The sequence below is a fragment of the Scyliorhinus torazame genome, chromosome 31 (assembly GCF_047496885.1).
Source record: "Scyliorhinus torazame isolate Kashiwa2021f chromosome 31, sScyTor2.1, whole genome shotgun sequence".
Lineage (NCBI taxonomy): Eukaryota > Metazoa > Chordata > Chondrichthyes > Carcharhiniformes > Scyliorhinidae > Scyliorhinus > Scyliorhinus torazame.
In genome coordinates, this window is record NC_092737.1 from 8,919,781 (window position 1) to 8,934,807 (window position 15,027).

General features: G+C 47.1%; 1 protein-coding gene across 1 annotated transcript in view; it reads left to right on the plus strand.

Annotated features, from left to right (window-relative positions):
- Positions 1-201: 201 nt before the first annotated feature.
- LOC140404565 (uncharacterized) overlaps positions 202-15,027 on the plus strand; it is a 53,946-nt gene continuing 39,120 nt past the window's right edge. The window contains exons 1-3 of the mRNA XM_072493166.1: positions 202-339; positions 8,013-10,814; positions 11,889-12,167. Of these exons, the coding sequence (XP_072349267.1) occupies positions 282-339; positions 8,013-10,814; positions 11,889-12,167 (3,139 nt within the window). The 5' untranslated portion in view covers positions 202-281. The remainder of the gene's footprint in view (positions 340-8,012; positions 10,815-11,888; positions 12,168-15,027) is intronic.

Sequence of the window (15,027 nt, forward strand, 5' to 3'; positions counted from 1 at the left end):
CTGAGTGTGCCAAAGGTATGAGAAACTGCTCCTGTTTTTATGGGGCAGTAAAATGGTATAAGGATTTACAGAGCAAAACGTCACTGTTGGAAGGCGTTATCTCGCTTCAGTTTAATTGCCTTCAACACTTCTTCCACCGTACTGCAGTAGGTGACTAGCAATCTTTCGAATTGGGTTTAACTTTACAAGAAGATACCTGTTCCAACTTCAGCTATTTTAAATTGTTTATTTTTGGCTCTTCCAAGTCCAGTTTTGACTGGGTTTTGGAAAGGAAAAGCACGATGTACAAAACTAGGACGGTTCTGTATTTATGCTGCCTGGTTTTCGGCTCAGTTTCAGGTGAGTCTCGATATGATATTATGGTCTTCAGTCATATTTTTTGAAAATTTTGATTGAAATTTCTCCGAAACGTGCAACAGATTTCCCTCCCCAATGTGCCAGGGGGGCACCAAGTTCCCAGGAACAGCGTAGAGGGAACAGCTTTAGGTTGTGGCAATTCTCTTCCCATTGGGCAGGTGCCTCAGAATGTGTGTGGTCCCAGGAAAGCCCCTGAGATGTTTGCTGTGTGAATGAAGAAATGTCCCCCTCAACCTGACTTGACTGAGTTTCAGTGTTTTCCAGTTACTGATAAGATAAACAAGATAAAGTTGATACACCAAACTGTTTAGTGATTTCACTCTGGGAGGTTTTAGACTCATGGAGCATCATAATTAGTTCCACCTGATCAGCGAGGTAAAGAATCTTCGTGTTTCCATTATTCACAGAGACAAATTAACCACCTCTGTGCCCACATCAAATATTAGAGTCTTGGGGATTACGATGTGCGATTGACTCGTGCTCAATGCTTCCAATACGAGCAAGGTGCAAAAAATATTTTGGAGGCAAATGTCCCTCTTGGCATCAAATAGAACAGCTTCTACAAAGTTGAATTTTGCAACCAGACGTTTTGGCACCTTTTGTGCACAAACAATATCTGTGCTGTTAAAACCCAGGAAAGTTAGACCTATCGCCCAGTTTCAACATTCACATCTGATGAGGTGAAAAAGACTTTCACGATTCAACCAAAACATTTCTATGTCCGGTTTCGGGTGTGTTTAGCAGGTTGCAGCGCTGGGAAAAACTGCGCTATCCAACGGCATTTTGCTGATTCTTCTGGCGTTGGTGACGAACGCCCCGTCGAGGCCCCACTTGTGTAATTCCTGCACTGGTGAGCTCATTGCAGGAAGGCTACCTGCGGATCGTACCCATTTAGTGACCCCACTGCGCCTCCGGATCTCCCCCCCCCCCCCCCCCCCCCCACATCACCCAACATACCTCTTCCAAAGTCCTTGAGCCCCCTTCCAGAGTGGAAGTGCCAAGGTGCCTGGTGGCAGTGCCAAGATGCCAGCGGGATTGATAGGGTACCACCCTGATAATAGCCTGGGAGACACCCCCAGGCACCATTATGACTATTCCACGTTGATGTGGATCAGTACCAAACGGTAATGTCTGCCAGGCACAGCCAGTGAATCCCTGGTGAGGTTTCCCAGGCACAGCCAGTGAATCCCTGGTGATATCTGCCAGGCACAGCCAGTGAATCCCTGGTGAAGTCTCCCAGGCACAGCCAGTGAATCCCTGGTGATATCTGCCAGGCACAGCCAGTGAATCCCTGGTGAAGTCTCCCAGGCACAGCCAGTGAATCCCCGGTGATATCTGCCAGGCACAGCCAGTGAATCCCTGGTGATATCTGCCAGGCACAGCCAGTGAATCCCTGGTGAAGTCTGCCAGGCACAGCCAGTGAATCCCTGGTGAAGTCTCCCAGGCACAGCCAGTGAATCCCTGGTGATGTCTGCCAGGCACAGCCAGTGAATCCCTGGTGATGTCTGCCAGGCACAGCCAGTGAATCCCTGGTGATGTCTGCCAGGCACAGCCAGTGAATCCCTGGTGAAGTCTCCCAGGCACAGCCAGTGAATCCCTGGTGATGTCTGCCAGGCACAGCCAGTGAATCCCTGGTGATGTCTGCCAGGCACAGCCAGTGAATCCCAGGAGAATCCGGCGAATGCATATTTAAATGAGATCCAGATCGTGACATTTCATGAAATCTCGCGAGACATTTCAACCATCGCAAATCTCATGAGAGGCCTCTAACAAGATTCAACAGCTCATCCCAACATGTCGGGAGCGGCGAGGCGGTTGAATCGCTCCATTTGAAGCAGCGTGGAATAGAGTTCTGTGGGAGGATCATTTAGACCCGAACTCGGTTTCTCTCCACAGATGCTGCCGGACCTGCTGGCCGGAATTCTTGGCCGGATCGTTGTAGGTGGGATACTCTGGTCCTGCTGGCAGCACAGACCCACCCGCGGCTATCCTGGCGGCTTTGATGGGAATTCCTATTGACAGCGGCAGGAGCAGTGAATCCCGCTGCCAATAAACCGTGCACCGCCTGCTGCTGCCTGGAAATACATGGCTGGGAGGCCAGTGAATGCTGCCCACCACGTTTATCCAGCATTTTCACCCAGCGAGGGCGAGATCCAGATCACGACACCTTGCAAGATTCCATTCAATCTTGCAAGACGTTTTGAGCGTTGCGAATCTCGTAAGAGACCTCTCTCAAGGTTAAGCGGCCTTGTCGGGTGTGGCGAGGCCATTAAATCTCACCCTAAGTGTATAAACTCAACATCAACAAATTCCTTTGCTATTTTGTCCCATGAAAGTTCTATCTGTTAAGTGAATTGCTGTTAAATTAATCTCAAGTTTAAATGAATTCCAAATTCATTTAATTGTTGCACTGCCTCGCTAAATTTGATTTGTGAAGTATTTTTGCAAGTGTTTTTGTACTGGTTTCACAGAGTATAAGATGTAGTAAGCAAACACTGTTTCCATTTCCCCTGAAGAAATGTTACCCTGGCATGTTTACAAAGTTGTTCCACATTACAAAAGTCTCAGAGGAGGGCAAATTTCAAGCATTGAAAATATTCAAGTGTCAAAGTGTCCAAAGCTTTGACAAAGGGTCATCTGGACTCGAAACGTTGTCTCTTTTCTCTCCCGACAGATGCTGCCAGACCTGCTGAGATTTTCCAGCATTTTCTCTTTGGTTTCAGATTCAGCATCCGCAGTAATTTGCTTTTAACTTGGATGACAGGAAATAAGCTGTTCACAGGCTGACCTGAGACGGTGGGGTGGGGACAGAACCTGGCACCGGGGAGGAGGGTGTTGGGTTGGGGATATCTTCAAACTGGAGAAGGGCCAGAGTTTATTGGCGAGGTGAGTGTGGTGGGGGTGGAGTGAGATGAGGTTTTCCAAAGCTAAATTCACCAGTCACTCCTTGCCCCAAGAAAGTCCGAAGAGCTTTGCTGGGCTGTTGTTCCTTGGATGGATACAGACGATTCTCCTTTGCAGATTGTTTCAACAAGGTGGGCTGCTCATCAATTCGGAGGGCCTCCTGAATATCATCAATGGACAGCAACAGAACCCTGGCCAGGATTCTCCGAGCCCCCATGCTGCAGTCGCGCTCGGCGCAGGGACGGAGAATGGGGCTTCACTGCCGCGATCGGGTCCGATGCCTTCCGGCGATTCTCTGGGGATCGGAGAATCGCCACCAATCGCACGCGTGCGGTCGATGCGGCGCTGGTCAGGGACCTTGAAAGAGGCCCCTGCGGCGATTCTCCGCCGACAACTGGCCAAGTTCCGGCCGGCATGGTTCACTCATGGTTCCACCTGGCGGGAGCTCGGAATGACGGCTGCGGACTCAGTCCGCGGCCGCCCTGGTGGTGTGGGGGGGGGGGGGGAGGGCGGGGGATCTGTCACCGGGGGAGGGGGTCTCCACGACGGCCAGGCTCGCGATCGGCCCCCTTCAAAACGGAGAATCACTCTGGACTCTCTCCAGGAAATTCCAGAGTGATTCGCGGCCATTTTCTCGCGGGCGTGGGGATATAGCCCCATTAATTATCAGAGAATTCCACCTTTTAAAATGTTTTCTCAACTTATCACCTCAAAGGGCTCATGCAATGAGGCAATATGGGTAGAGCTCATGAATAGGAAGGGTGCTGTCACAATGTTTTACTACAGGCCTCCCAACAGCCAGTGGGAGACAGAGGAGCAGATATATAGGCAGATTTTGGAAAGGTGTAAAAGCAACAGGGTTGTTGTGGTGGGTGATTTTAACTTCCCCTATATTGACGAGGTGTCACTTAGTGCTAGGGACTTGGATGGGGCATCCAGGAGAGCTTCTTGAAATAGTATATAGATAGTCCACCTGGAGAAGGGGCCATACTGGACCTGGTATTGGGAAATGAGCCCAGCCGGGTGGCCAAAGTTTCAGTAGGGAGCATTTCGGGAACAGTGACCATAATTCAGTAAGTTTTAAGGTACTTGTGGATAAGGATAAGAGTAGTCCTTGGTGAAGGTGTTAATTTGGAGCAAGGCTAGTTCTAACAATATTAGGCAGGAACTGAAGAATCCAGATCGGAGGCAGATGTTTGACGGTAAAACAACATCTGGCATATGGGAAGCTTTCAAATGTCAGTTGATAGGAATTCAGGGCCGGCATGTTCCTGTGAGGGAGAAAGGGTAAGGGCAAATTTTGGGAACCTTAGATACCGAGCGATATTGTGAGCCTAATCAAAAAGTAAAGGGAAGCATTTGTAAGGGCTAGAAGGCTGGGAACAGAAGAATCCCATGAGGAATATAAGGAAAGTAGGTAGGAACTTAAGCAAGGAGTCAGGAAGGCTGAAAGGGGTCACAAAAAGTCATTGGCAAATAGGATTAAGGAAACTCCCACTGCTTTTTATACCCATATATAGAGGAAGAGGGTAGCCAGGGAAGGGGTTGGCCCATTCAAGTCAGGGGAGGGAATCTATGTGTGGAGCCAGAGGAAATGGACGAGGTACTGAATGAATATTTGGCGTCAGTATTCACCAAAGAGAACGACATGGTGGATGATGTGTCTGGGGAAGGGTGTGTAGATAGCCTGGGTCACATTGAGGTCAAAAAGGTGTTGGGCCTCTTGAAAATATTAAGGTAGATAAGTCGTCAGGGCCAGATGGGATCTACCCCAGAATATTGAGGGAGGCAGGGGAAGAAATTGCTGGGGACTTGACGTGACTCTTTGTATCCTCATTGGCTACAGGTGAGATCCCAGAGGACTGGAGAATAGCTAATGTTGTTCCTTTGTTTAAGAAGGGTAGCAAGGATAATCCAGGAAATTACAGTCCGGTGAGCCTTACTTCAGTGGAAGGGAAATTACTGGAGAGGATTCTTCGAGATAGGATTTACTCCCATTTGGAAGCAAGTGGAAGTATTAGCGAGAGGCAGCATGGTTTTGTGAAGGGGAGGTCGTGTCTGACTAACTTGATCGAGTTTTTCGAGGAAGCGACGAAGATGATTGAAGGTAGGGCAGCGGATGTTGTCCAAATGGACTTCAGTAAGGCCTTTGACAAGGTCCCCCATGGCAGACTGGTACAGAAAGTGAAGTCACATGGGATCAGATGTGAGCTGGCAAGATGGATACAGAACTGGCTTGGTCATAACAGCTAGAATAGAAGTGCTAATACTAAACACAACTATCCACAATGACTCCTCACCCAGACTCCCAAGGTTGCAGTGTCATGTGGTGTAGTTGTACTGCCACCTGCTGGTTGGAGGTCTAACACATTAACATACAGAATTGCTTATGCATGTCATTACATCCCCTTTCCTTCAGATTTTGACAAAAATATAATATACAGAATTTCAACCAATTATCATACATATGATATGCATAGCATAACAATTCAGATTATTTACAATGACATTGTCCACTACAGATTCAGTCTGTCAGGCTTCTTTCCATGTCTCGTTGACCTTCAAAGCTTTTGTTGATCCGCCAAATCTGCTTGACAGTCTAGTGGCCCTGAAGATGCGACTGTTGGAACTGCAATACTCTGGGCATCTTCAGGATGTACACTTGATTCTTGTTCAGGTTGCGTTGATTTGGATAGACAGAAGATTTCACATCGTCTGCTGACAGTGAAGTAACAGGTTGCTGAATTTTTAACAAAATTCTTAAGGCATTGATAATTTTTATAATTTTAACCATCAGGTTTCAACAAGAACAAAACAATATATAACCAACACCACCCCTCCACTGCCCCCCCCATCATGTAACAAACCCTAGCCAACATGGCTTACACAAACAGGACCTCCTTCCCCAACCCTCTTTCCACTGGTTTTCCTGACATTACCCAGTCCACAAATCCCTGCCCAAACCAAAACCGCCCCAGGACCTCCATGGATCGGTGAGAGCAGCAGCTGGAAGCATCGAGGAGCACACAATTAACTGAAATAGTTATCGATAATAGCTTCAGAGATGTGGTCACACCCAAGTTACAGGAAGGTAGATGGGTGACCGCCAGACCGTGTAGGCAGACGGTGCAGGGGTTTCCTAAAGCTGTCCCCCTATCTCACAAATATGCCGTTTTGGATACTGATGAGGAGGAAGCTCCATCAGGGGACAGCAGCAGTAGTGGCCAGAGCGAAGGTACCACGACTAGCCCTGCTGCACAGACGAGGGGTACAAAGTGTAGCAAAGCAATAGTGGCAGGGGTTTCAATAGTCAGGGGCCCAGATAGGCGCTTCTGTGGCCGTGAAAGGGACTCCAGGATGGTAGTTTGCCTCCCTGGCGCCAGGGTCCTGGATGTCTCTGAGCGGGTACAAAGCATCCTAAAACGGGAGGGAAATCAGACAGAGGTCATTGTCCACATTGGCACGAAAGACATAGGTGGAAAGAGTAGCGAGGTCCTGCAACAGCAATTTAGGGAGTTAGGTAGAAGATTAAAAAGCAGGACCTCGAGGGTAGTAATCTCAGGATTACTCCCTGTGCCAATGGGGTTAACCTGAGTACTACACTTGCAGGGCAGGGCAAGGCAGGAATGGGCACTGTCTCCCTTGTGATTGAGCCACTGGTGATGGTACTCTGGGCGTCACGGGAATGGAGGGGTAGTGAGAAAGGGGGAATGGAGCACTGGGTCTCTTGAAATGTGGATGATCCCCTGTTGTACATTTCTAAACCCATGAAATCACTCGGTAAGATATTGGGGATTCTGAGTGAGTTTGGCCCCTTTTCTGGGTACACAAAAGGTGAAGTATTCCTGATCGGCACCACGCGGGGGGCGGGGGGGAGTGTTTGAGTGAGATTTCGTCTGCTTGTCAATAAAGAGCTTTCAATATCTTGGGAACCATGAAGTGAATCAAACCCACATGTTCTGGTCCTGCCTGAAGTTGACCCGGTTCTGGAGGGGAGTCACAGGTGTATTATCCAAGGTCTTGGGAATGAGAGTCACGCCTTCCCCGTGGGTTCGGAGTGTCCGCAGATGCGGGTGCTCTGGTGGAGAAAGAATCCAATGCTGTGGCTTTCACCCCTGTTAGCCCGGCTGGGAATTTTGTAAACTGGTGGTCTTCAGGTCCACCAAGTATCGGGGCTTGGATGCAGGACTTGCTGAATTTCTTCCTTTGGAGAAAATTAAATTTGCCATTAAAGGAATAGATGAGGGATTCGCCATGAGGTGGAAGCTGTTCATTGACTTCTTAGAACGTCAGTGGCGAGGTGGGGGTGGGTGAAATGGGGGAGGATGACAGGGTATTGTAGCTATTGGTTATTAAGGGGTGGGAATGAGATATTTTGGTTTAAAGTGTTTTGAGGATGTGGCGGCTGTATTTGTATATATGAGGGTTCCTATTGTGTGAGATTGCGAGAATGTCCAATTCACCTAACAGCACGTCTTTCGGGACTTGTGGGAGGAAACCGGAGCGCCCGGAGGAAACCCACGCAGACACGGGCAGAACGGGCAGACTCAGCACAGACAGTGACCCACGCGGGAATCAAACCCGGGCCCCTGGAGTTGTGAGGCAACAGTGCTAACCACTGTGCTGTCAGGACAATTACTGACTAAATCACACCATGTGCTTGTGCAGGAAAGGGATTAAGTATGTATGAATTCTGCATTTTACAAGAGAAATAAATATTAGTTTAATGGAATTGAAATCTCTTTTCACAGTCAGAACCACCTCCTCAACAACCAACACAGGAAACAGTGAACCCTCCTCAACAACTGTGACAGAGACCAGTGAACACACCTCAACAACGACCACAGAAATCAGTGAAGCCTCCTCAACAACCATCACAGAAATTAGTGAACCTTCCTCAACAACCATCACAGAAATCAGTGAACCCTCATCAACAACCATCACAGAATTCAGTGAACCCTCCTCAACAATTGTGACAGAAATCAGTGAACCCTCCTCAATAACCATCACAGAAATCAGTGAACCCTCCTCAACAGCAATCACAGGAATCAGTGAACACTCATCAACAACCACCACAGAAATCAGTGAACCCTCTGCAACAGCCATCACAGAAATCAGTGAACCATACTCAACACCCATCACAGAAATCAGTGAACCCTCCTCAACAACCATCACAGAAATCATTGAACCCTCCTCAAAAATCATCACAGAAATCAGTGAGGCCTCCTCAACAACTTCCACAGAAATCAGTGAACTCTCCTCAACATTAATCACAGAAATCAGTGAACCCTCATCAACAACCATCACAGAAATCAGTGAACCCTCCTCAACACCCATCACAGAAATCAGTGAACCCTCATCAACAACCATCACGGAAATCAGTGAACCCTCCTCAACACCCATCACAGAAACCAGTGAACCCTCCTCAACAACCACCACAGAAATCAGTGAACCCTCCTCAACAACCATCACAGAAATCAGTGAACCCTCCTCAACAACCATCACAGAAATCAGTGAACCCTCCTCAACAACCATCACAGAAATCAGTGAACCCTCCTCAACAACCATCACAGAAATCAGTGAACCCTCCTCAACAACCATCACAGAAATCATTGAACCCTCCTCAACAATCAGCACAGAAATGAGTGAAGCCTCCTCAACAACCATCACAGAAAACAGTGAACCTTCCTCAACAACCATCACAGAAATCAGTGAACCCTCCGCAACAACCATCACAGGAATCAGTGAACCCTCCTCAAAAATCAGCACAGAAATGAGTGAAGCCTCCTCAACAACCATCACAGAAATCAGTGAACCCTCCTCAACAACCATCACAGAAATCAGTGAACCCTCCGCAACAACCACCACAGAAATCAGTGAACCCTCCTCAACAACCATCACAGAAATCAGTGAACCCTCCTCAACAACCATCACAGAAATCATTGAACCCTCCTCAACAATCAGTACAGAAATCAGTGAACCCTCCTCAACAACCATCACAGAAATCAGTGAACCCTCCGCAACAACCATCACAGGAATTAGTGAAGCTGAATCAACAACTGTGACTGAAATCAGTGAACACACCTCAACAACCACCACAGCAATTAGTGAAACCGCCTCAACAACTACCGCAGAATTCAGTGAACTCACATCAGCCGGCAGCACAGAAATCAGTGAACCCTCATCAACAACCATCACAGAAATCAGTGTACCCTCCTCAACAACCATCTCACAAATCAGTGAACCCTCCTCAAGACCTACCCCAGAAATCATTGAACCCTCTGCAACAGCCATCACAGATATCAGTGAACCCTACTCAACACCCATCACAGAAATCAGTGAACACTCCTCAACAACCATCACAGAAATCATTGAACCCTCCTCAAAAATCATCACAGAAATCAGTGAGGCCTCCTCAACAACTTCCACAGAAATCAGTGAACCTACTTCAAAAAGTAACGCAGAAATAAGTGAGGCCTCCTCAACAACCATCACAGAAATCAGTGAACTCTCCTCAACACCAATCACAGAAATCAGTGAACCCTCATCAACAACCATCACGGAAATCAATGAACCCTCATCAACAACCATCACGGAAATCAGTGAACCCTCCTCAACACCCATTACAGAAATCAGTGAACCCTCCTCAACAACCACCACAGAAATCAGTGAACCCTCCTCAACAACCATCACAGAAATCAGTGAACTCTCAACACCAATCACAGAAATCAGTGAACTCTCAACACCAATCACAGAAATCAGTGAACCTTCCTCACCAACCATCACGGAAATCAGTGAACCCTCCTCAACACCCATCACAGAAATCAGTGAACCCTCCTCAACAACCACCATAGAAATCAGTGAACCCTCCTCAACACCCATCACAGAAATCAGTGAACCCTCATCAACAACCATCACGGAAATCAGTGAACCCTCCTCAACACCCATCACAGAAATCAGTGAACCCTCCTCAACCACTACCACAGAAATCAGTGAACCCTCCTCAACAACCAACACAGAAATCAGTGAACCCTCCTCAACAACCATCACAGAAATCATTGAACCCTCCTCAACAATCAGCACAGAAATGAGTGAAGCCTCCTCAACAACCATCACAGAAATCAGCGAACCCTCCTCAACAACCATCACAGAATTCAGTGAACCCTCCGCAACAACCATCACAGGAATCAGTGAACCCTCCTCAACAATCAGCACAGAAATGAGTGAAGCCTCCTCAACAACCATCACAGAAATCAGTGAACCCTCCTCAACAACCATCACAGAAATCAGTGAACCCTCCGCAACAACCACCACAGAAATCAGTGAACCCTCCTCAACAACCATCACAGAAATCATTGAACCTTCCTCAACAATCAGCACAGAAATGAGTGAACCCTCCTCAACAACCATCACAGAAATCAGTGAACCCTCCGCAACAACCATCACAGAAATCATTGAACCTTCCTCAACAATCAGCACAGAAATGAGTGAACCCTCCTCAACAACCATCACAGGAATCAGTGAACCCGCCTCAACAATCAGCACAGAAATGAGTGAAGCCTCCTCAACAACCATCACAGAAATCAGTGAACCCTCCTCAACAACCATCACAGAAATCAGTGAACCCTCCGCAACAACCACCACAGAAATCAGTGAACCCTCCTCAACCACCATCACAGAAATCAGTGAACCCTCCTCAACAACCATCACAGAAATCATTGAAACCTCCTCAACAATCAGCACAGAAATCAGTGAACCCTCCTCAACAACCATCACAGAAATCAGTGAACCCTCCGCAACAACCATCACAGGAATTAGTGAAGCTGAATCAACAACTGTGACTGAAATCAGTGAACACACCTCAACAACCACCACAGCAATTAGTGAAAACTCCTCAACAACTACCGCAGAATTCAGTGAACTCACATCAGCCGGCAGCACAGAAATGAGTGAACCCTCGGCAACAATCAGCACAGAAATGAGTGAAGCCTCCTCAACAACCATCACAGAAATCAGTGAACCCTCCTCAACAACCATCTCACAAATCAGTGAACCCTCCTCAAGACCTACCCCAGAAATCATTGAACCCTCTGCAACAGCCATCACAGAAATCAGTGAACCCTCCTCAACACCCATCACAGGAATCAGTGAACCCTCCTCAACAACCATCACAGAAATCATTCAACCCTCCTCAACAATCATCACAGAATTCAGTGAGGCCTCCTCAACAACCATCACAGAAATCAGTGAACCAACTTCAACAACCATCACGGAAATCAGTGAACCCTCCTCAACAACCATCACAGAAATCAGTGAACCCTCCTCAACAACCATCACAGAAATCAGTGAACCCTCCTCAACAACCACTACAGAAATCAGTGAACCCTCCTCAACAGCCATCACAGAAATCAGTGAACCTTCCTCAACAACCATCACAGAAATCAGTGAACCCTCCTCAACAGCCATCACAGAAATCAGTGAACACTCATCAACAACCACCACAGAAATCAGTGAACCCTCCTCAACAACCATCACAGAAATCAGTGAACCCTCCTCAACAACCATCTCACAAATCAGTGAACCCTCCTCAAGACCTACCCCAGAAATCATTGAACCCTCTGCAACAGCCATCACAGAAATCAGTGAACCCTACTCAACACCCATCACAGAAATCAGTGAACCCTCCTCAATAACCATCACAGAAATCATTGAACCCACCTCAAAAATCATCACAGAAATCAGTGAGGCCTCCTCAACAACGTCCACAGAAATCAGTGAACCTACTTCAAAAAGTAACGCAGAAATAAGTGAGGCCTCCTCAACAACCATCACAGAAATCAGTGAACTCTCCTCAACATTAATCACAGAAATCAGTGAACCCTCATCAACAACCGTCACAGAAATCAGTGAACCCTCCTCAACACCCATCACAGAAATCAGTGAACCCTCATCAACAACCATCACGGAAATCAGTGAACCCTCCTCAACAACCATCTCACAAATCAGTGAACCCTCCTCAAGACCTACCCCAGAAATCATTGAACCCTCTGCAACAGCCATCACAGAAATCAGTGAACCCTCCTCAACACCCATCACAGAAATCAGTGAACCCTCCTCAACAACCATCACAGAAATCATTCAAACCTCCTCAACAATCATCACAGAATTCAGTGAGGCCTCCTCAACAACCATCACAGAAATCAGTGAACTCTCCTCAACACCAATCACAGAAATCAGTGAACCCTCATCAACAACCATCACAGAAATCAGTGAACCCTCCTCAACACCCATCACAGAAATCAGTGAACCCTCCTCAACACCCATCACAGAAATCAGTGAACCCTCATCAACAACCATCACGGAAATCAGTGAACCCTCCTCAACACCTATCACAGAAATCAGTGAACCCTCCTCAACAACCACCACAGAAATCAGTGAACCCTCCTCATCAACCATCACAGAAATCAGTGAACCCTCCTCAACAACCATCACAGAAATCAGTGAACCCTCCTCAACAACCATCACAGAAATCAGTGAACCCTCCTCAACAACCATCACAGAAATCATTGAACCCTCCTCAACAATCAGCACAGAAATGAGTGAAGCCTCCTCAACAACAATCACAGAAATCAGTGAACCCTCCTCAACAACCATCACAGAAATCAGTGAACCCTCCGCAACAACCATCACAGGAATCAGTGAACCCTCCTCAACAATCAGCACAGAAATGAGTGAAGCCTCCTCAACAACCATCACAGAAATCAGTGAACCCTCCTCAACAACCATCACAGAGATCAGTGAACCCTCCTCAACACCCATCACAGAAATCAGCGAACCCTCATCAACAACCATCACAGAAATCAGTGAACCAACCTCAACAACCATCACGGAAATCAGTGAACCCTCCTCAACAACCATCACAGAAATCAGTGAACCCTCCTCAACAACCAATACAGAAATCAGTGAATCCTCCTCAACAACCATCACAGAAATCAGTGAACCCTCCTCAACAACCATCACGGAAATCAGTGAACCCTCCTCAACAACCATCACAGAAATCAGTGAACCAACCTCAACAACCATCACAGAAATCAGTGAATCCTCCTCAACAACCATCACAGAAATCAGTGAACCAACCTCAACAACCATCACAGAAATCAGTGAACCCTCCTCAACAACCATCACAGAAATCAGTGAACCCTCATCAACAACCATCACAGAAATCAGTGAACCCTCCTCAACAACCATCACAGAAATCAGTGAACACTCCTCAACAACCATCACAGAAATCAGTGAACCCTCCTCAACAACCACCACAGAAATCAGTGAACCCTCCTCAGCAGCCATCACAGAAATCAGTGAACCTTCCTCAACAACCATCACAGAAATCAGTGAACCCTCCTCAACAGCCATCACAGAAATCAGTGAACTCTCCTCAACACCAATCACAGAAATCAGTGAACCCTCATCAACAACCATCACAGAAATCAGTGAACCCTCCTCAACACCCATCACAGAAATCAGTGAACCCTCCTCAACACCCATCACAGAAATCAGTGAACCCTCATCAACAACCATCACGGAAATCAGTGAACCCTCCTCAACACCTATCACAGAAATCAGTGAACCCTCCTCAACAACCACCACAGAAATCAGTGAACCCTCCTCATCAACCATCACAGAAATCAGTGAACCCTCCTCAACAACCATCACAGAAATCAGTGAACCCTCCTCAACAACCATCACAGAAATCAGTGAACCCTCCTCAACAACCATCACAGAAATCAGTGAACCCTCCTCAACAACCATCACAGAAATCATTGAACCCTCCTCAACAATCAGCACAGAAATGAGTGAAGCCTCCTCAACAACAATCACAGAAATCAGTGAACCCTCCTCAACAACCATCACAGAAATCAGTGAACCCTCCGCAACAACCATCCCAGGAATCAGTGAACCCTCCTCAACAATCAGCACAGAAATGAGTGAAGCCTCCTCAACAACCATCACAGAAATCAGTGAACCCTCCTCAACAACCATCACAGAAATCAGTGAACCCTCCTCAACACCCATCACAGAAATCAGTGAACACTCATCAACAACCATCACAGAAATCAGTGAACCAACCTCAACAACCATCACGGAAATCAGTGAACCCTCCTCAACAAGCATCACAGAAATCAGTGAACCCTCCTCAACAACCAATACAGAAATCAGTGAATCCTCCTCAACAACCATCACAGAAATCAGTGAACCCTCCTCAACAACCATCACGGAAATCAGTGAACCCTCCTCAACAACCATCACAGAAATCAGTGAACCAACCTCAACAACCATCACAGAAATCAGTGAATCCTCCTCAACAACCATCACAGAAATCAGTGAACCAACCTCAACAACCATCACAGAAATCAGTGAACCCTCCTCAACAACCATCACAGAAATCAGTGAACCCTCATCAACAACCATCACAGAAATCAGTGAACCCTCCTCAACAACCATCACAGAAATCAGTGAACACTCCTCAACAACCATCACAGAAATCAGTGAACCCTCCTCAACAACCACCACAGAAATCAGTGAACCCTCCTCAACAGCCATCACAGAAATCAGTGAACCTTCCTCAACAACCATCACAGAAATCAGTGAACCCTCCTCAACAGCCATCACAGAAATCAGTGAACACTCATCAACAACCACCACAGAAATCAGTGAACCCTCCTCAACAACCATCTCACAAATCAGTGAACCCTCCTCAAGACCTAC